At 41.1% G+C, this 18,628-nt stretch overlaps 1 protein-coding gene across 1 annotated transcript in view; it reads left to right on the top strand.

The window, feature by feature from the left end:
• KALRN (kalirin RhoGEF kinase) overlaps positions 1–18,628 on the top strand; it is a 500,534-nt gene that overhangs the window by 262,751 nt on the left and 219,155 nt on the right. The window contains 1 exon segment of the mRNA XM_040562309.1: positions 6,148–6,270. Within this exon segment, the coding sequence (XP_040418243.1) occupies positions 6,148–6,270 (123 nt within the window).

The following is an 18,628-nucleotide window of genomic DNA, read 5'->3' as shown; positions in this document are numbered from 1 at the left end:
TCAAATGCAGAAGTCAGGATGCCCCATCACTGCTACCACAGCACGCTATGGCTTATTCATGTGTGTTTAATCAGCAGCTTATGCTCCTCAACTTCTTCCTGTATAGGAGCAGGGCGGGGTTCTTTCATTAGTATATTTCGCAGAATCACAGAATGGTTTGGGTTGGAAGGGACCTTAAAGATCATCTAATTCCACCCCGCCTGTTTTTTGTGTTTTTTTTTTGTTTTTTTTTTTTTTTGAGCAAGCCTCTGTGTTCTTCTCCAAGTCTTTCTCATTTCACCTTCATTCATTGCTACTAAAAGAAATACAATTTAAAAGAATACAAAAACGCAGTTTTTCAACTAACTTCACCAACAGAAATGGTTCCTGAAAGTAACAGATCCATTACTCCTTTCACAGTTTGTATCAGTGTAAAATAGAATCAGAGAATGAGGGTTTGCTAAGAATGAATCACAGAATCATCTACATTGGAAAAGACATCCAAGATCATCAAGTCCAACCGTAAACTTGACCTACTGCATCCCATCACTAAATCATGTCCCTTAGTGCCACGTCCACATGTCTCTTAAATGCTTCCAGGGATGGAGACTCAGTTGCTTCCCTGGGCCACCTGTTCCAATGCTTGATCACACTCTGTGAAAAAATTTTTCCTAATATCTAATCTAAACCTCCCCTGGTGCAACCTGAAACCTTGAGTCCCACCACCCATCACCTGCGAAAAGAGACTGGATTCCAAGGAGTTTTTAATTTAAAGTCAAATAAAGTTATGAGGTGCTTCTTAGTTTTCACTCTTATGAATTAGGAAAGATACCTATGGACAGTTTGCATTTTCAAAGAGCTGCATTGAACAGTCTGCCCTTTAAAAATAGTGCCCAACTTTTTTTTTTTTTAATTATTTATTTAAAAATCAAATTAGCTTTTTAAGCTATTAAAAGAATTGACCTTAACTTCACTAATGCAATCATCTCACCATATTCCCATCATACAAATTAGCCTAGAGGAAGAACAATTATCCTAGAACTTTGCTTAATTATTGCCTGATTGCTTCTTCAACCTTCTTCCTTTAAAATCATTCTTCCACTTCTTTCTTGTCATGCTACTCTGTCTTCCTACTTTGTCTTGTAGAAACTATCACCATTCCCTGCAAATGGAGCGTCCAGTACATTTTTCCACAACCTCACCTGTGCGTTATTTATTTTGTCAGTCTAGGTATGCCCTAGGATGTCCCATAGGCAAGAGTTTTGCATCAGCAAAATGGACTATGGAGAGGCCTCTGGAAGAGTTTCTCTTCTGAACACAGGCTTCCTGATGCTGTGCTCAGATAAAACCAGTATGAATTGCCACTCTTGTTCTTTCTGAAGTTACACAGATCATTCATAAAGGGACAGTTACAGCTATTCTTCCTCCAGGTAGCATTTTGAATCTTGTGATTATCCAGCCATATAATGACTATAATAGCTAGCACAGTAAGCCTGCTGTAATTGTGCTGGAATTTTATTTAATTTTCTTGGTGATCTGGGTTTGCTGCTTATATTGTCGGGTGTGTAATTGTGCCCCTGAGGACAAAAGGGAAGAGAGACAGGACATTCACATCATGATAGAAAGAAAATAATTCTCCTACCACTTTTTATCTTAAATTAGGTGACATACAGAAAGAGAGAGAGATTAGCATCTTGTTTTTAACACGCGTGTGTATCCAGCAGCATTCCCACCAATAAATGTTGCTGACGTCAGATGTGCTTCTTGAACATTGGGTTTGTGTTCTCCTTCTGTTAAACAGGCTCTTAGCAAACAATTCATGCTTTTGAGCCTAATGCTGTATAAACTTTTACTATCTGGGAATTAAGCACAGTTATGAATCTCCATCCAGAAAAGAAAGGGGGTCTCTATCTCATCTCCCAGCCTTACATGCACTCTTTCTGGAGTCCTTTGGAAGCTACCAAGGCACATAAGAGTAAACAGAGTGACTCTATTATTCCCTGTTGGCATCTTTTGGATTGGGTGGAGTAACAGCAGAAACAAAGCTACCCCAATCCACTCACCAAGAGCAATGGGGTCAGTAAGGTCTGGGATGGGCATCTGCCATGGCAGGAGGTAAAGTACCATAGTGTTCTCCAGTCCTCTAATATGTCTGTGAGTTATAAATTTCCCAGGTGATTCTGGTGGCATGCTTGGAGATGCCTTAGGCTTGGAACTCAGCATGTTTTCATTAACATAATATTATTATCTGATGGACAGTGGCCTGGATTGGAAAACACTCTCCGACATGGGAAGCATCCCCACAGTGGTTAGCTTGAATGTACACTGCAGTCATGCAGGATCAGGCTTTACTCTGCTAGGAGCTGCAAAGCAGGAGGGAGGTCCTGGCCCCTGCTCCAGGCAGCTTTCAAAGTAGTAGTAGTGCAGTAGTAAATGCGTAATGGAAAGAGTGTTGACATATACTGGAGCTGCAGAGCATTTTTTGTTTCAAGAAACACCCCAGATGATGGACCTGTCTGGAGTGCGGTATTGTATTGCCAGCCGATTCGTGACCGACAGCCTTTTTCTAGCTGATTTAAGAAAAGAATAGCTTGGCAATAAAGGATAATTATGAAATTTGAAGATGTAATTTGGAAAACACTCTTAACTGCCTTTTTAACAGCATCTTCAAGCTGTTTATATTTTTAAGGTGTAATTAAATTATTTGAACTAAGCCACCATAAATTCAATGGCTAACTGTATCTCAGGATATAAATTTTCAGCAGTAGAGTAAGTTAAAAAGTCCATGCTTTCAATTAAAATGTTAATGTTTGTCTTGAATTATTACACAGTTATGCTACCTCTAAAAACGTTTCCTTTCTTCAGCATAAGGGAGAAAGTCTCCAAACCCACTGACAGGTAAATGTTTACAAGTGCTGGTGATTTCAGGTTTATGACCTTTCGGAGCTGTTCCTGTGTTTGCTGTAGATAATTGCTCAACATTTCTCATTGTTTTCTCTGGAAGTAAGTGCTGCTGTACCTGTCTTATTCTTGTACCTGATTTATGTTCTTGTTGTAGCTTTGCTCTGTTATTCCATATCTCAGCTCCTCGTTTAGTGCAAACTTTCCATGCCTCGTAGAATGGAAGCAAAGATGTGATATTTCTCCCTGCTTGCCAATTATTGTGAGCTTATTAGAGGGCAAATGCTTTAATGTTGAGGATTGTTTTAACGGTTAGGGCTGACAGATTAGCAGAGCCTTGAACTAAGATTCTGTCTTATGCCAACTTCCTGGGACATCTCAGCAATTCATTTAGTCTCTTAATCTCTTTCTCTTTTTTCTTTCTTTTTTTTTTTTTTTCATTCTAAGCAAAATAAAATGATAGCATTCACGTATCTGACAATGGCTGCGAAAACAAATACACTGATGCCTGGAGCGGTCAAATATGCTATTGTGGGTTTCAGAGCCACAGAAAATATTGTTAAGCAAGTTATTCTTTAAAGTCATGATTTAGTTTTTCTTGTGGGAATTGTGGCAGAATTAGAATTTATGGAGCAATTAGAATCAGAACTCTTGAAAGAGCAGGTAGGGGCTGGGAAATCTGGAATGTGGCAGCAGAGAAATGGCATAGGAAAGAGGTAGTCAAACAGGGTGTTACACTCAGTGTCATTAGGGGATGGTGTATAGATTTTTATCTTGTCTTCCCACCTAGTGCTGATTTGTTAAGTGGCTGTACGATTTTATCACCTCAGGGGGGTATATTATACCTAATCTCATAAACTAAAGGATTTGCAAACCTAATCAATATTTGAATAGAAGACTTCAGTGGGAAGCTTTCATGTTACAGGAAGGATTTGGTGAATCACCTTCTGCATCAGCACCACAGAATAACTGCCCAAATGCAACACAAAACTTTGCAGCAGGAGCTGCCAGCTCCTGAGTGAGACCTGGAAAAAAGGTTGATTCCCTGTGAATTGCGCTAGCACTTTTGTTTGTTTTTGTTGAGAGAAAGCATCCATATTTGGACCAGTACTCTCGTCTAGATTCATTGTTTCTGTTGTCATCTTTGTTTAAAGTAAGCATCACATGTTGTATTACTTGTTTTGAATTGCAGCATGTACTGAAACATCCCTTTATAAAATAAAAGCAGCGATCTCAGTCAACAGTCGTCGAACAGTGACTAAAGCAACCCAACCTAACATTGATTGGGTTGAAAATTTAACTGTTATGTGAGCACTACTTTTATGCTATAAACATGAAAAAGTCTTTAGAATAATTTACGGTAGAATTACAGTGCATGGCTGTCAAATGTTAATGGATGGAAAGCATACATACTTCATATGTAGCATTGTTTAAATTATAGCTATTTGCAATTTTTAAAATCATATTTAAAAATTAGCCCTCATTAGATTTTTTTTTCCAAAATTTAGTTTTTCTCTGCTTCCATTTTTAATAGATAAGTTGAAAACTCATGACAAGAGGAAAGAGGATGTTAACAGAATTATTTGCAGACTGTTAATGACACAAATGCTAGAAGGCCACTTCAATAATTAATGTTATTACAAATAACATACACATTCCTGGTCAAGAATATATTGTAGTCTTAGCAGACCAGCCAGCATCTGGCTGCCAAAGTTTGAAGGGATGTATTTGGGACTCTATATTGAGAGCAACCAGGAGCTGAATTGATCAGATAAAGGGAAGCAGGAAGCGGTGACTGGGCTGCCAACACACCTGGTTCTGCTTCCTCATCCCCACAGTGATGCTTGTGCCAAATCTGTGTTGTTCTAGCAGGACCTGAGGTGTTTTGATACCCCACTTTGTGAACTGCTTTGTATTCTGTGAATGAAAAATACCTCGTAAGCACAAAATACTGATTAAAAGAATGCTTTTACCAGCAAAGAAATGGGAGTGAAAAACAATTATGCACATAAAGTTTTGTTTGTACTTGGAACTTTTTATTTATTTATCTATCTATTTAATTATTTATTAAAATATGCTTGGGATCTAAAGTACAGGCTGAAAGCCCAGGTAGTTTATATTCTCTACAACCAAGCCATCAAATAGCTCTGCTTGCCTAAAACAGAAAAAAATCACGTCTTCAATTTTTCCACTCTTAGGTTTCTAGGCTTTGTCAATAATATCTGCTCCTTTATCAGCCCCATACACAACACACGGCTCCTCGCACAGCTGCTCTCTCCTGTCCAGTTCTGCGCCCAGTAGCAGAGCCCCTCTCAGGCCAAGCTGGTGCAGCTCCTATGCGGCTCCTGCAGCCCCTGGCCACCATCGCTGGGACCTGTGGTTGCAACCAGTACCGATCTGTTACTGTCATTCTCTTAGTGTCTGTGTATTGAGGAAGGGTGGAGATCACGTCCTGAAATTTCCCAAGATGACAGCGTCAAACACCATTTTTGAGGTATTGCAGCTTGTAGCAGACCCTGAATAGATTTAATCTAAATTTTGGTGGCTTAATAGCAGAATTGTGCCAGTGTTATTGTGTGAAGGAGCTCCAAATGGATGGCAGTCATACAGTTGATCTATTTTTAAAAGAAAATCTTCTTTAGCTCTCAGTATATCAGATTTGCCACTTTACTTTTCCATAGGTTTCAGTTACATTTGGAACTGGAAACCTGATAAGACTTGAAAGGTGCATTCAGTCAATGTTCTGTGGCCTGCAGTGAAGGATTCTTAACCTTTTCATTCTACTTACTCTGATGTTTTCTCCCCATTTCAAAATCAATTTGAATTGATCCCTCCATCATGCTTTTGGACTCATTTAAGACGCTTCCTATTGGAATCTGCTGTTTATGTGAAATCTGCTATCATTGTTTTTCAGTTTACACAGGGAGCTTTAAGGGGAGGATGCTTACTGCAAAAGATTCCAGATTTCTGACTCCCATTCCCCAAAACCCATTTATGGGAAAGTAAATACTTAATATCTGTCAGGCTCAAATAACTAAGCTACACTTTAAAACAAATTGAATAGTAAAAATCCAATAATCCTAATTTACCAGTAACATCTATAAACATTTATCTTCTATCTTATCGGAACAGATCTTGACAGATCTCCATGTGTTTAGCTACTGCAAACATAAAGCTATACCTCTGCAGCTGTTTTATCCTCACCCCAACAATTGCTCTGTGCTGCTGAGACAGGAGAGGTAATTGGATGCTCTTCTTTTTTGACAGGTACTGGACTGGATTGAAAATCATGGGGAAGCCTTTCTGAGTAAACACACAGGAGTTGGGAAGTCTCTACATAGAGCACGTGCACTGCAGAAAAGACACGATGATTTTGAAGAGGTAGCACAGGTAAGAGTCTGAATCAAAGACTTCTGCTTTCTGGCTAGATTTTTGTTACTCCTCTCATACATTAAGAAAAAATCTACTGGAATTTTGGGGGCCTGGTAAATTCACACTGCTCTCTTCAAACACTGGGAGCTGACCAGGATCCTTGCACAGTTTGTATGCTACGTGTGGTAGCAGCAGCAGTTACAATTAGAAAATCACTGCAGTGGGTTGGTCTGTGCAAGTACAGCCTGTTGCCTAGAAAGATTTTTGTTTATTTGTTTCAGAATGAGAGGATAGCTATTATTGTTGTTACAGGATCTTCCTCATAGCACAGCACAAGCAAGGCATGATGAGGAATTTTGGTATGAAGCCAAAATTCCTGCCTGAAAGCCCATAACTTTTCCTTGAAGCATGGTCATAGCAGATGTTTAAACATACATCTAGCCTTCACTTACGGAATTCAAATGAAGGAGGAAACTTGATGAGTTCTTCCAGGGACCAATTTTTTATTTTTATTCTTTTAATAAAAAATAAAAATATGGCCAGAAATTATCCAGTCTCAGTTCTGCCTGCCAGATCATGTTACACTTTTTGTTTTAGATTGAAGTATCATCTGTCGGAAATTGGTCTCCTGTGAAGGTACTCCTGCATTGGGTATTTTAGATAAAATCCTGATTGATACATTCTGCTTTACATAGATGAAATGCTTTGCCTTCCTGATGAATGCAGGCAGGTTATTGCTCAAATATTTCACTGTGGCATAAGACAACAATGTTTTAGACTTTGGTTTCATTTTTCTATGATAACTTTCCCATGTGTTGGCCTAGTTTAGTTTTAGATGTTTCCAGCAACAGGGACATAACTCTTTCACTGTGCTCCATGGGAAATTATTTCACTGCCTGACAGCAGCTACTGGCAGGATTATTATTATTTTTTCTCTCCCTGATATTCAGTATATAGATATGTATATATATATAAACTGTTGTTTATATCCCTTTAGTCTTGCTTATCTCACTTAAGGAGGTAAATGCCAAGGAAGGAGATGAAATAACAGCCCTGCAATATCTGTTGAATGTTATCTTGTCTTCTCCTAAGTGCCTCGTATCCACGTTAAGCATATTTAAATCTGCTAACATGTTCTTATTAAATGCTCTTTTGTTAACTATTTCCTTGAATCCATTCAGTTTGCCAACATCCTTCTTTTAATTAGACATTCAGCTATCACTCTAAACTCATATTCCTTGGCTTGATAGTGAATTTCAGTGTTACCTTTCAGCTGTGATGAGGTATCTTTGCATACCACTGACAAATCACACGGTCTGAAAGCAGCAGTTCTAGACTGATGGATCTCTAAAATTTTGTAAGACCTCCTGTGGATTTAAAACTTCTGACAATAGATTTGAAATTCTAGAGTTAACTTTTGCAAATGGATTAAAATAGGCCCTAGGCTGGAGGCTACAAACCACAGTCTTACAGGGCCCATCCAAAAGCAGGAGTTAGTGGGGGGTTTCATCCTGAAATCAACATAAGGTGCCTTCCCAAAGATGTGTTTAAGTCAGATAGCCATTATTGGATGCAATACTAATGGTAACTGAATGAGAATGAAGGTCTAGTAATACACAGGAGCTGAAACTAGGTGATCTAGTGTCTTTTGTGGCATTAATATTCTCTGAATCTCCTTCCCGTATGATATGTTAGCTTCACAGTTCCAGTTATATCTCACATTACTGGATCAGTTTTGGTTTTTGTTTTTGTTTTTTTCCTTTTTTTCCTCCTCCTTGAGTACTACCTCACTGGACATGTAGGAAACAAATTAAGAACAGGTGAGGAAAGACAGAAGAATAACATTGTCTTGACAACAGAGATGGGAGCAAGCTGTGCAACTGAGTCTTGCAGCACAGGAGCTGCAGAGTATTTTCAATAAGCGTACTTTGAAAATGCACCAAACGGTTTTAATTCACCTGTTGCAGAGCAATTAAAAGTGGGTTCTACACACGTAGCAAGAAACAGAGGTAATAGCCAGACGACAGAAGGGAAACGTCAATTTACCAAAATAAAAATGGATAGGAACCCTGTCTAATATCTAGTTGAATAGCGGGTCTCCTAGATGTGCTAAAATTGTGGCTGAATCTTAACCCTCAAGGTCTGGACTGGAACTCCACATTCTGTATGCCTTGACAACTCAAGAAGGACTCGAATGCTCAGGCCATTGGCGGGCCGGCAGCGGCCGCCATTTTGTCTCCTCCCGTTGCAGTGAGAAGGGGACGAGGCGGAGCAACATGTTGCTGGTGCGTTGCAGTTCTCTGAATTCTGATTTTTGTGCGGTACTCTATTGAGCCAGGAGTTGGACTCGATGATCCTTGTGGGTCCCTTCCAGCTCGGGATATTCTGTGATTCTCTGAACTGTCTGCACATTGGAAACAACAGCTCAGATAAGGCTTACTCCACTGGACGATGTAATTTAGGGAGGTGTCCATGTGTAGGTACTAGGGTAAGTCAGAATGAAATTACTTCACCTAAGAGTTTCTTACCCCTCATATTAGTCCTCTTCATTAAATATCTCAGGCTGGATAACTTCAGATACATCTCTATTCACTTCACACGGCCAAATTCAGAGTGGAGTAAAGGGCTTGTGAATCTAGTTCACTGGATGTGAGGCCATGGGTTCAAATGAAGGTGGGTGTTTGGGGGAAGGATGGAAAGGGGAGAGAAAAATATAAATCATATGGGTATAGAATCCCTTGTAGGTTCCTCTGAATATGATTCCTTCACTTCTCCTGTGATCACCTTGCTTTCATTCACTTAGCACTAATGGTGTGTCTTGTTCCTCCACCTGGACAATTGTGAGCAGTCCTGTGCTCCGACTATGAACTTTATGGTTCTTCCTAATTAGAAATAATTGACAGAAGTCAAACCCAGCTACTTTCCCCCTGTCTTTGATTGGAATAGTTCCTGGGCCCTTCCTCTGGTGCATTCACACCACCAGAACATCACTGCTAATTTATGAAGCCTGTCTGCAGCGTCACACTGGAATGTGAGGCTGGCAAATGGACATGGGGACATGTGCTGGGGGAAGTGAAAGGAATCTCAGGCTTTATCCCAGGTCAAGGACTTGAGAATATAATATTCTTTGCTTTCAAAAGAGTAATAGCAAGGGTAAGAGGGAGGGCCATAAATTTATCACACCTGGAGTTTTCCTGCAGAAGCTTTCCATGAGGTCGATTTTGTGTTGAGGAATAAATCTCCTCCCCACTCTGATTATGACCAGTTTTTACTCTTTCTGATTCCCTTCCTCCTGATGCTTAACTCTTTAGAGTTGGTCTATAATTAATTCATTTTAACTTGTTTAATTTTATTTTTTTTCTCATGATAGTAAATAACTTTGCCATGGCTAAGGTGGATAACTGGTATCGCTTATTCCTGATACAGCCACGTAACAAAGCACACATGCATCCTGAAACAAAAGACTGAAGAGTATGCCCACTCCCCTCATCAGGATGTCAGTTATTGTCTGCTAATGATTTTTTATATATATATATATATATATATATATATATATATTTAACTGTAATACATACCTGGTGAGACTGACAGTACAAGTCTTCTTGCTTCTGGCAGTTCTCTGAAAATAACACGTAGTCTGCCATACAGTATAAATTTATTCTTCAACATCTACTTTCTTTTGGCTCTGATATATTTGTTCTTATCTCCTACTGTTTGAGGAAGGCATTTGCAAAGGTCAAACTAAAAGCAATTTTCATGAGTTTTTGTGGTATTTGCAACAGTGGACAAAAAGTTCATGTTTTTGAATGCTGCCTAGCTGCATGTAAAGAAGAGAATTGTATCTGGGATTGCTGTGCTGAGAAGTGCTCTGATTGACTGACCTGCCAAGGCACTAGATTGAGAGGTGGAATGTATTCCCTCTGTGTCTGATTAGAAACCTCACAGATTTATAAATCTGGATGTAATGATCCAATCAGGCATGGCCCAAATAGATCACCTTCCTGCATACAGCTGCGCTTGGAAAATGTCAGTGATTTTCAAGCAGTGCATTGTGGGCAATAGGAAATACAATCTGGGGTCCCTTTCTCTCATAACTGCTGTTTAGACAATGCTCTAGCAATTTTTCTCACCGTATTTATTCTACACGGGACACACAGATGGGAAATGTTTGAATTTGGATGAGAAAGCCAGAGCTCCTGGGAGGGAGGTTTTTATCTTGAGTATACCTGTGACTGTTTCTCTGCCAGTGCTGATGCTGGTCTCTGGCTGCACCCTGATAATGCCAGCTTTAGGCACTGTGCCTCCTGTACAGAGAAACTGAGCAGTTGGGCATTAATGGCAAGGTAGGTATCAAGGTAACCATCAACAAATAAACGCCACTTTGTAGATGTAGCTGTTCCTGCAATGACAGCTTCTCTCAGATTACTTTGTGTGAATGAAATAACCCTCGTTCAGCCAATTAGGATTGTAAATCCAGAGATAATTTCATTTTAGACTCTCTAGCTTTTCCTTATTCAGTGCTTTTATCTGAAAAACAGTGGGAAAATGGTGTTATCTGGGTTGCGCTCCCCAAGTCTCCCAGCACTTGAGCACTATTGAGTTGAGCTCTACATGTTGGAAACCCTTCTATGAGAGAGGGGCCACAGATCATTCTCTCTTCTGGTATTCCTGGCAATCGGAGGATAAGGTGGCTTTGTCATCCTCCTCTGCTCACAAAGAGCATCGCTGCGTTTGTTCTGGCAGAGAATTTGGAAAGATGGTGAGGAAACACCTCTGGGTATGCGGAACTCTGCTGCCGCAGGACTGAGTGGTTTGTGATTCCAAAGATCTGCAACAAACGTTCTGTAGTCTTTTCCGTTTCTCTGCTTTTCTATCAGGCAGGTTTATCTGCATTTTTAGCAGGAGGAGGCCCACCAGTATGAACTTCAGCCTGCAGATGGCACTCGCTGTGCATTTTAAAAGCCATCAGCTCAACTAATGGTAAACAGCCGGTGTTTCTAATTCAAACTAACCAAACGTTGTACTAAAGTGAAATGAAGCAGAAGTGGAAGCTGGCTCGCACGCTGTCCCCTTGGTGTTCTCCCTCTCCTGCCAAACCCTGCGTTGTTTGGGGTCACCCAGACAAACAACCCGCCTGGATTCTGTAAATGCAGAGCTGGGCGGTCTGTGCTCTCATGCAAGGTGGTGCTTGTCATCTGCATTTGGAGGATAAGCTGCTCTCAGGTCTGTGGAGATGCTTACAAGCCTCCTGAACTGCACTGTACTCACAGCTACAGCTGAGTTTTGCATTTAGTACCTGAAAGTTCTACAGGCTCCATTTTGCCAAGATGCAGTGGGCTATTCTTGAATTATTATGGAAGTGGAGAACTAGGTAAAACGTGAGCAAAAATGCAAGCAAAAGTGCTGAGCTTTGCAGTATGCTATTTGGGAAGCTATTTAGTGTTCCAGTTCTTGGGTGTCTATGCTCGCTTCCCTCCAAAAGAACTTGTGGGAGATGATTAAACACCTGAACACAGGTTTTGAGCCATCAAAGCTAACTTATGTAAATGTGTATGGTTCATTTAAGAATCATCCCTTTCTTCTATTTTTCTGAGGGAGATAAAGGTATTTCCTGCAAGAAAAGGGTTTCAAAGGAGACCTAAAAAGCCAATGGCCTATATCCTCTATTGGAAACCAAAAATTAGGTGATGTTCTTCATCTGAGATGCAATTTGTACTCTGGTGGTCCTGTCTTGAGTCTCCCCTTCCTCCATAGTTCTATTCCCAAGATGCTGTCAGTTCAGAGTTTTCAAATGGCTCTTGGAGATAAAAAGATCTTTAAGTGTAAACATATTGAATAATACGATTATAGTGTTTGTCCTGTGAAATATCCAGTGGATTCAGTAAGAATATCCACTGTGGGTAAAAAAATGGTATTCTGTGATCTTGCAGTCCCATGTAGTTTTACTTGAACTGCTTTAAAATTAAGTGAGGTAATGGAATAGTCAGGCCAAACTGAATTGCAAACAGCTACTTGTTTGGCCTTCAGGATAAAAACCTAGCGCTTTCCTATACAGATTCCAGCTCTGCTGGATGTCATTGTTCTAAAGTTTGGCATGAAGTTCAGTGCTGATGTAAAACAGCTAGGCATAAATTAGGAGCCCAGGTTGATAACGAGCACTTATGGAGCATTGTCCCAGGGTGATTTTTTTATTATTATTAGTTTTTTTAATTTTGTGACCTACCTGGTTGTTGAACGGAATAGCTCACCAGGCATACTGGATTTCTCCCTTTGTGTTGGGTGACTAAAATACAATGTAGGATGAAATATTAGTCCAAAACAGGGAGAAAGCAGGCAATTAAACCTGGTAAAAACTATGCTCAAAGTTAGCAGTATAACTGTGGTTTCAATAATGCCAAATGCTTTTATAAAAAATAAAATAAAATAATGAGACAGGCAAGAGAAAGAAAGCTCCATTTATATCTTCTTCATCATCCTTTGCATGGTCATGAGGGAGTTCTGAAGTTGTAATGCAGTTTCCTGTTCACTGCATTTATGCGAATGTATTCATTTCTACACAAAGAGGAAAAATGCCCACTGGCAGCAGATTACACAGGCATGTGTGCTGTGGTGCAGAGCTCTGGGCTCCAGAACTCTTGGTTTCTTCTGGCTGGCAGCAGACAGCATCTGGCAGTCATAGACAGCAGAGAAAAATGAACTGGTGCCTATATATAGGTTGTATAGGAAGGTTATCTTGGGACTTCTGGATCTAAAAACTTCTAAGAACATAGTTAAAGAGCCAGGTAGTTTATCATGGAAGCAATAGCGTAACTCTGTGTGAAGTCTAGCAGCCCCTGGGTGACTCAGGACATACCTGAGCAGCAAGTGCAGAGATGCTGGAGCCGTTCTGCACAGAAAGGCTGGGAGGGACAGAGCCGTATAGCTGTGCTGGATGCACTTCTGTGCAAGCATGGGGACTCTGCTGCCAGATGTGAGCCAGAAGAAGGCCATGTAACTCATGTTCTCCCCGAGGAAGTGTGATACCCTTCAGAGTAGGCTGTGGATGTGTCAGTACCATGCTCCGTTGAGTGGTCTAGACATGCCCATGGAGACCTCATTAGCAGGGGTTGCTGAAAGAGCTTCTTGGCTAATCTTCTGAGAGTTGGGATAGCAGTGTAATTGAATTGGTAGCCACCGGTACTTTGCAAGCTAGTAGTAACGGGGAACTGTTTTTAGAGAGGCTCTGTAACAGCAGAGAAATCTTCCTGGCAATTGCCTGAAGAGCTGTGCTTATTATGCCATATCTCCGAGTTACATTTCAGTATATTGCTCGTCAAGCTAGAGGTGATTTTCTTTCCTATTTCTTCCAAAATCACATGACAGATGGATCTTTTCCTTAAGCTGCCTGCAGCTTGATTCAGAATCCAAATGTTCCCTGTAAAATCTCAAGGATTGGTAACACAATACATTTTTGACAGTTGCCAGGAGCTAGCTTCCTATAGCTGGTTTATTTGGGTAGGTTTATTTTTGGTTCTTTAAAATGTGTTCCTTTAGTTTGCCTATAAATGCAAAATACTGTTCCCTTGACAGACTGGCGGAACAATGAGGCTATTTAAGAAATATCTATTTTCAATTCTAGAAGCTCTAGAAATTTGAATTTCTATTGTGTGGGGATATCTTAGTTTTTGAACTCATTTCATTCAGAATCAGAAAAGAAAGAGAAAATTTCCTACAGAAGAAAAATTCTGGAATTTGTTTTTTTTCAGGCCCCTATATTTTTTTAAGATAACATTGGAAAAATTTAACACTGATGTATTATATAACATGCATACTAGAGATATGTTCAACGTTGTGCTGATGTCTCAACTGAATGAGCATACAGCTAAAATAAAAGCTATTTAGTATTGGAACCACTAATGAGCCACTGCTGTTTTGACAGCACTGTGTATGCTGGTGAAAACTATTGTCATCCGAAGGCTTTGGATCCCCTCTGATCATTCTCCTGTGTGTTCTTCTTATCGGGTTATCAAGCCGTGCCTATTGACTCAGGAAGATTAATTGCAGCAATGTCCGAATCTCATTTGTAATGATGGTGGACTAGTACTCTTCAGTTCAATTTCTTGTAGCTATTGATAGAAGGGGAAATTCAAGGGGAAGAAGGTGACACTATGAATCCATCTGAGATTTTACTTGCTGCTGCCTCCAGGCCAGCCAGTGGTGCCTTTGGGAGAACGGCACAGCATTAACACGGCAGATGTGGCTAATCACAAATATACTGCTTTGCAAGTATTTGGTAATTTTACTTAGGTTAAGCCAATATCAAAGGGGTTTATATTCAGTAATGAAGCAAAATAGTTTTCGAGGGCAGGTTTTAGGTATTTATTATCATTGTGCAAATATTCTGGGAATAGACTAACCAGGTCTGATGGATCACTCTGCTGCACAAGATTTAGAACAATGTCACATTTCCAGTTTCAGAGAAACTGTTCATAATGAACATGTGCTAAAGAGTGGAGAATCCCGTTCAATGGCTGATCTATCCTGTGGGAAAGCTGCTCTGCAGTCTGGTTTCTCTTTTCTTTTCCTATCGCAGGTCCAGATGAGGGTTGTCCTCTTATTTCTCACGTCAGGCATTTGGGTTGTCTGAGAACAACACTTGCATTATGTGACCATTACAAATGTTTTATGTCAGTATTCTACCAAAATTTTATTGCATATAAACCTATTTTTTTAATTTGTTGCCCTGCAATAGGGTTCAGATCTCAGCTTCTCCTGTGTAGGAATAGGGGGATATCAGTGGATTTATAGAGGTCTTTTAGAATAACATGCGTGTGAACAGGGGCAAAATCCTAATGTGTGTATAAATAACTTGTTGATTCAGTGCGTGTAATAGAGCCATTAATATTGCCCTCCATAGCTGCTGTCTGTGAGGTCTGGCTTTGTATAACCAAGCCTCAAGAAAGCGCTGGTTTGTGTCACTATGGAAATGGCATATGGTTTGAAGCATTTAGGCATCTTTGTTTAGTGTCTGCTTCAGAGCACAACCACATGCAAAAACACAGGTTCCTCTCCTGCCTCAGCCTTTGCGGAGGGAGGGAGGGAGGGAAACTCTTAAGACTGACACGAGAAAAGCAAGCTGAATTGGACTTGTCATGTCACTGCATTTGAAATGAAGCTTGTTTGGGAGGAAGAAATTGCAGAATTTGTGAAAAACCAGGAAGGGAGACAGGAGGTGTTTCTGACCTGTCAGTGAGCATGTGCACGTGTTTGTCTGGCATGGTTGCCTATATTAGCATGCAGATAATACAATAGAAGCCAGCATGTGCTGCAAAACAATGACAGTGTGCGTGCCCTATTAGCAAGCAACCCTCGTTAGTAGAGTGCTTTTTCGATGCATAAGGCTTGTTTTTTCCACGCAGCGTAGGTAACTCCTCGTGACATTAGTGAGATGCGGAGCTAGGCAGCGAAGGGAGAACGGAGCCTGCTTCTGCCTCCCCCGGTGTGATATTAGTCCTCGCTGCAAAACTGCACAGCATAAAAGGGTGGTCGTGACTCATTCCCATCAGAGAATTAGCAGCGCAGCCTTTGTGTTAAATGTGTCAACTCGAGAGCTGAGGTGAATGTGCTGGATGCGGGGTGAAATGAAGGATGGTAGGGCATGGAGGTGGCTGCGTGTGCTAGTTTTTGGCACCTGGCTCCTGGTTGTCTTGCCTGTGGCCAGGATCTGTATTGACAACCAGAATTTGGATTTGGCAATGCCCACACATCAAAGTGGGGTGCAGGAAGGATTTGCAGTGCTCCCTGGTTTGACTTGGAAATAGATGCTATTGGAGGGGAGAGAAGTCTTATATGATTTCAGCGTCACTTTCTGTTGGCTCTGGGGTATATTTTAGGCTCCAAATAGACGTAACTGAATCCTTTTTAAAATCAGGGGTAGGTGTTTGCTCCCACCACACAAGTGGCTCAAAGAAATACCGCCCAGCCAGGAATGCATTCACGCCATTGCTGCCTCCTGTCATGGGGTGGCAAGCCGTCCCTCCCAGCACCAGGCCCTTTCCAAAAGGATTCGAGGTTTTGTCCCTGCAGGGTTTACACTGAGGGGTGGTCTCGCTTCCCGCTGCACCGTTGTGCCCCGAAAGCCGAGTGGGAGAGGAGGCAGCCCCACAGCACAGCCAGGGCTGCAGCCACGTCAGCTGCTGGAATATCAGCCAACTCACCAGAGTGTGCGCTCCCCTCTGGGACTGGTAATTGGGTCACTGGGTCGTTTAACCATTGTAAAATTAGGTTTTTTTTATAGCGGTATGTGAATGTGGGACAAGGAAGAAAGATGGCACAGCACAGAGCAGAATCGGATTTGTGAGCTAGGACAGAGACACAAAAATAAGGAGATTATGCGGGGATGGGAATGGCAAAGGGAGTGTGAATTGCTGCTTGGCCCCGCTGGGTATGCCTCTGGGAGCAGGAGCCCAAATCTTGCTCCTTAGTGTCTGGCACGAAGCTGGGGCTCCAGGAGAGCAGGCAAAGAGAGATCAAAGACAGCTCGAGAAGAATTTCTCTGATCTTTGATTTTGTCTAATATCATGTCCTGTCTTACCATTTTGGGGCCTGGTTGGGATTTTTAGAGGAAGGGGGGTTGGACGGGGAGAAGGGATGGTTTGGCAGCATTAAGTAAAGAATACACTAGAAAGCTCAGGATTTGGACAATTTTTTATTATAAAAAAAAGTAAAATAAATTGGCAGAGGTTGACTATAGAGGCAGTATCTCATATGGCTGCAGTGTTCTTGGGGATCTACTACATGCCAAAAATCAATACATTTTTATAGCACAGTTCTGTACCAGATCTCTCATTGTAAGTCATTATTAGAATATGTTTAGCTCAAATCATGTGTGGCCTTCTAATAAGAATCAGAAATTAAAAATATTATATTTCTAAATCTTTGTTGTGATTATAGGTAACCTGAATTGAATTTCATACAGTAGAACACATTGTTAAAACGTACCCCATATGAATGCTTTCTGACCAACATGAAAAATGTTGGTCCCTGTCTGAAACTTTTCTAAAGTATATGAATGTTGGGTGTTTAAAAAAAAATAAAAACTTTATTTCTTCCAGGATAGTGAAAACTCCTTTTCTTTTTTCCACATTACCAATACGCAGTACATCTCACTAGCTGTTAGAGAAGATCTTAATCCTTATAAGTTGTAGGGAAGACAAAGCTCTTAGTCCATTTTTGCTTTCACAGCACCTCTGAAGAACTAATTTGATGGGTAAGCTGTACGGACATTTCACGTCACTGAAATAACAGCGGTGAAAAATGAGTTTATAAATCTAATAAGATTCAGAGAATGGTTTCTACTCATTTGAAACAAATTCCTATGTGTAAACCGTGATGGAGAGCTGAATTAATGCTGACAGTGAAGAGATTCTGAATCCCTTTGGATCTCACTGACCTGCTCCTAAGGACACTGAGCTGGAACAAGGAGGTGAAGTCAAAAGTTACTTCAGGTTGTAATTGAAGCTGGGGAGGCTGCCTTATTCTTGTGGATAGAGACTAGAGAAACTTGCCATCAAATCATCTGAGGGCCAGAGAGCAGGGGGATGGGGACTGAGGTTATCTGAGAGATGGGCAGGTGGTGTGTTACCAGTCCTGCTCAAAGGGTGTGTTGGGAAACCTTCCCCTGCTGCCAAATTGAAATGCCCAAATTGTCAGCAAAACAGAGGTGTTGACATTTTCTTCTCATCGTGTTTTGTCTCCGGCAGGCAGCGTACCCAAGTGTGAGGTTTCCTATGGATGGAAATGCCAATTTTTAAGTGCATCTTTGCTACAAGTCAGATTTGCCTGGGCGAAGAGAAGGGACCCAGGAGAGTAACAAAGGACCCCCTGCTTCCCTCTGGGTCTAGGGGGAATGTAGACAGCGCTAACATGTCGCAGCAGCTCAGCTGCACCAGGAGACGCGGTGCCCTCGCTGAGAAAATCTCCCACACCACTCCCACCTGGGTGTGTGCATGGGAGCTGATGCAGTGTAGCATGTCAGGGAGGCAATCTGTGTTACAAGGGAGCAGCAGCAAAAATTTCATTAAATCTCTTCATCCCTCCGGAGGCAGCAGCAGTGCATTGACCCTGCTGAAAGGCGGTGGCACATCTTTCGGCACGTTTTTTCCGTCTGTGTTGTTCACAAATATCCATTTGCTTGTCAGAGGTGGCCTTTAACTTATGGAAAAATAGAGTTGGCTGCGAATCTTGAGGTCCTGTGATGAATTCTTGTTAGACCTGCCTTTTTGCAGAAGCTTACGTTGCATGCCTAAAAAATACAATTGTTACCTGGCGTATATAAAATACTGTGTTGCAGTTAAGCCTGCCTGGTCTCCGTATTTGTCTATATAGGATTTTGTAA

The sequence above is a fragment of the Cygnus olor genome, chromosome 6, assembly GCF_009769625.2.
Source record: "Cygnus olor isolate bCygOlo1 chromosome 6, bCygOlo1.pri.v2, whole genome shotgun sequence".
Lineage (NCBI taxonomy): Eukaryota > Metazoa > Chordata > Aves > Anseriformes > Anatidae > Cygnus > Cygnus olor.
This window is presented reverse-complemented; position numbering and strand designations above follow the sequence as displayed.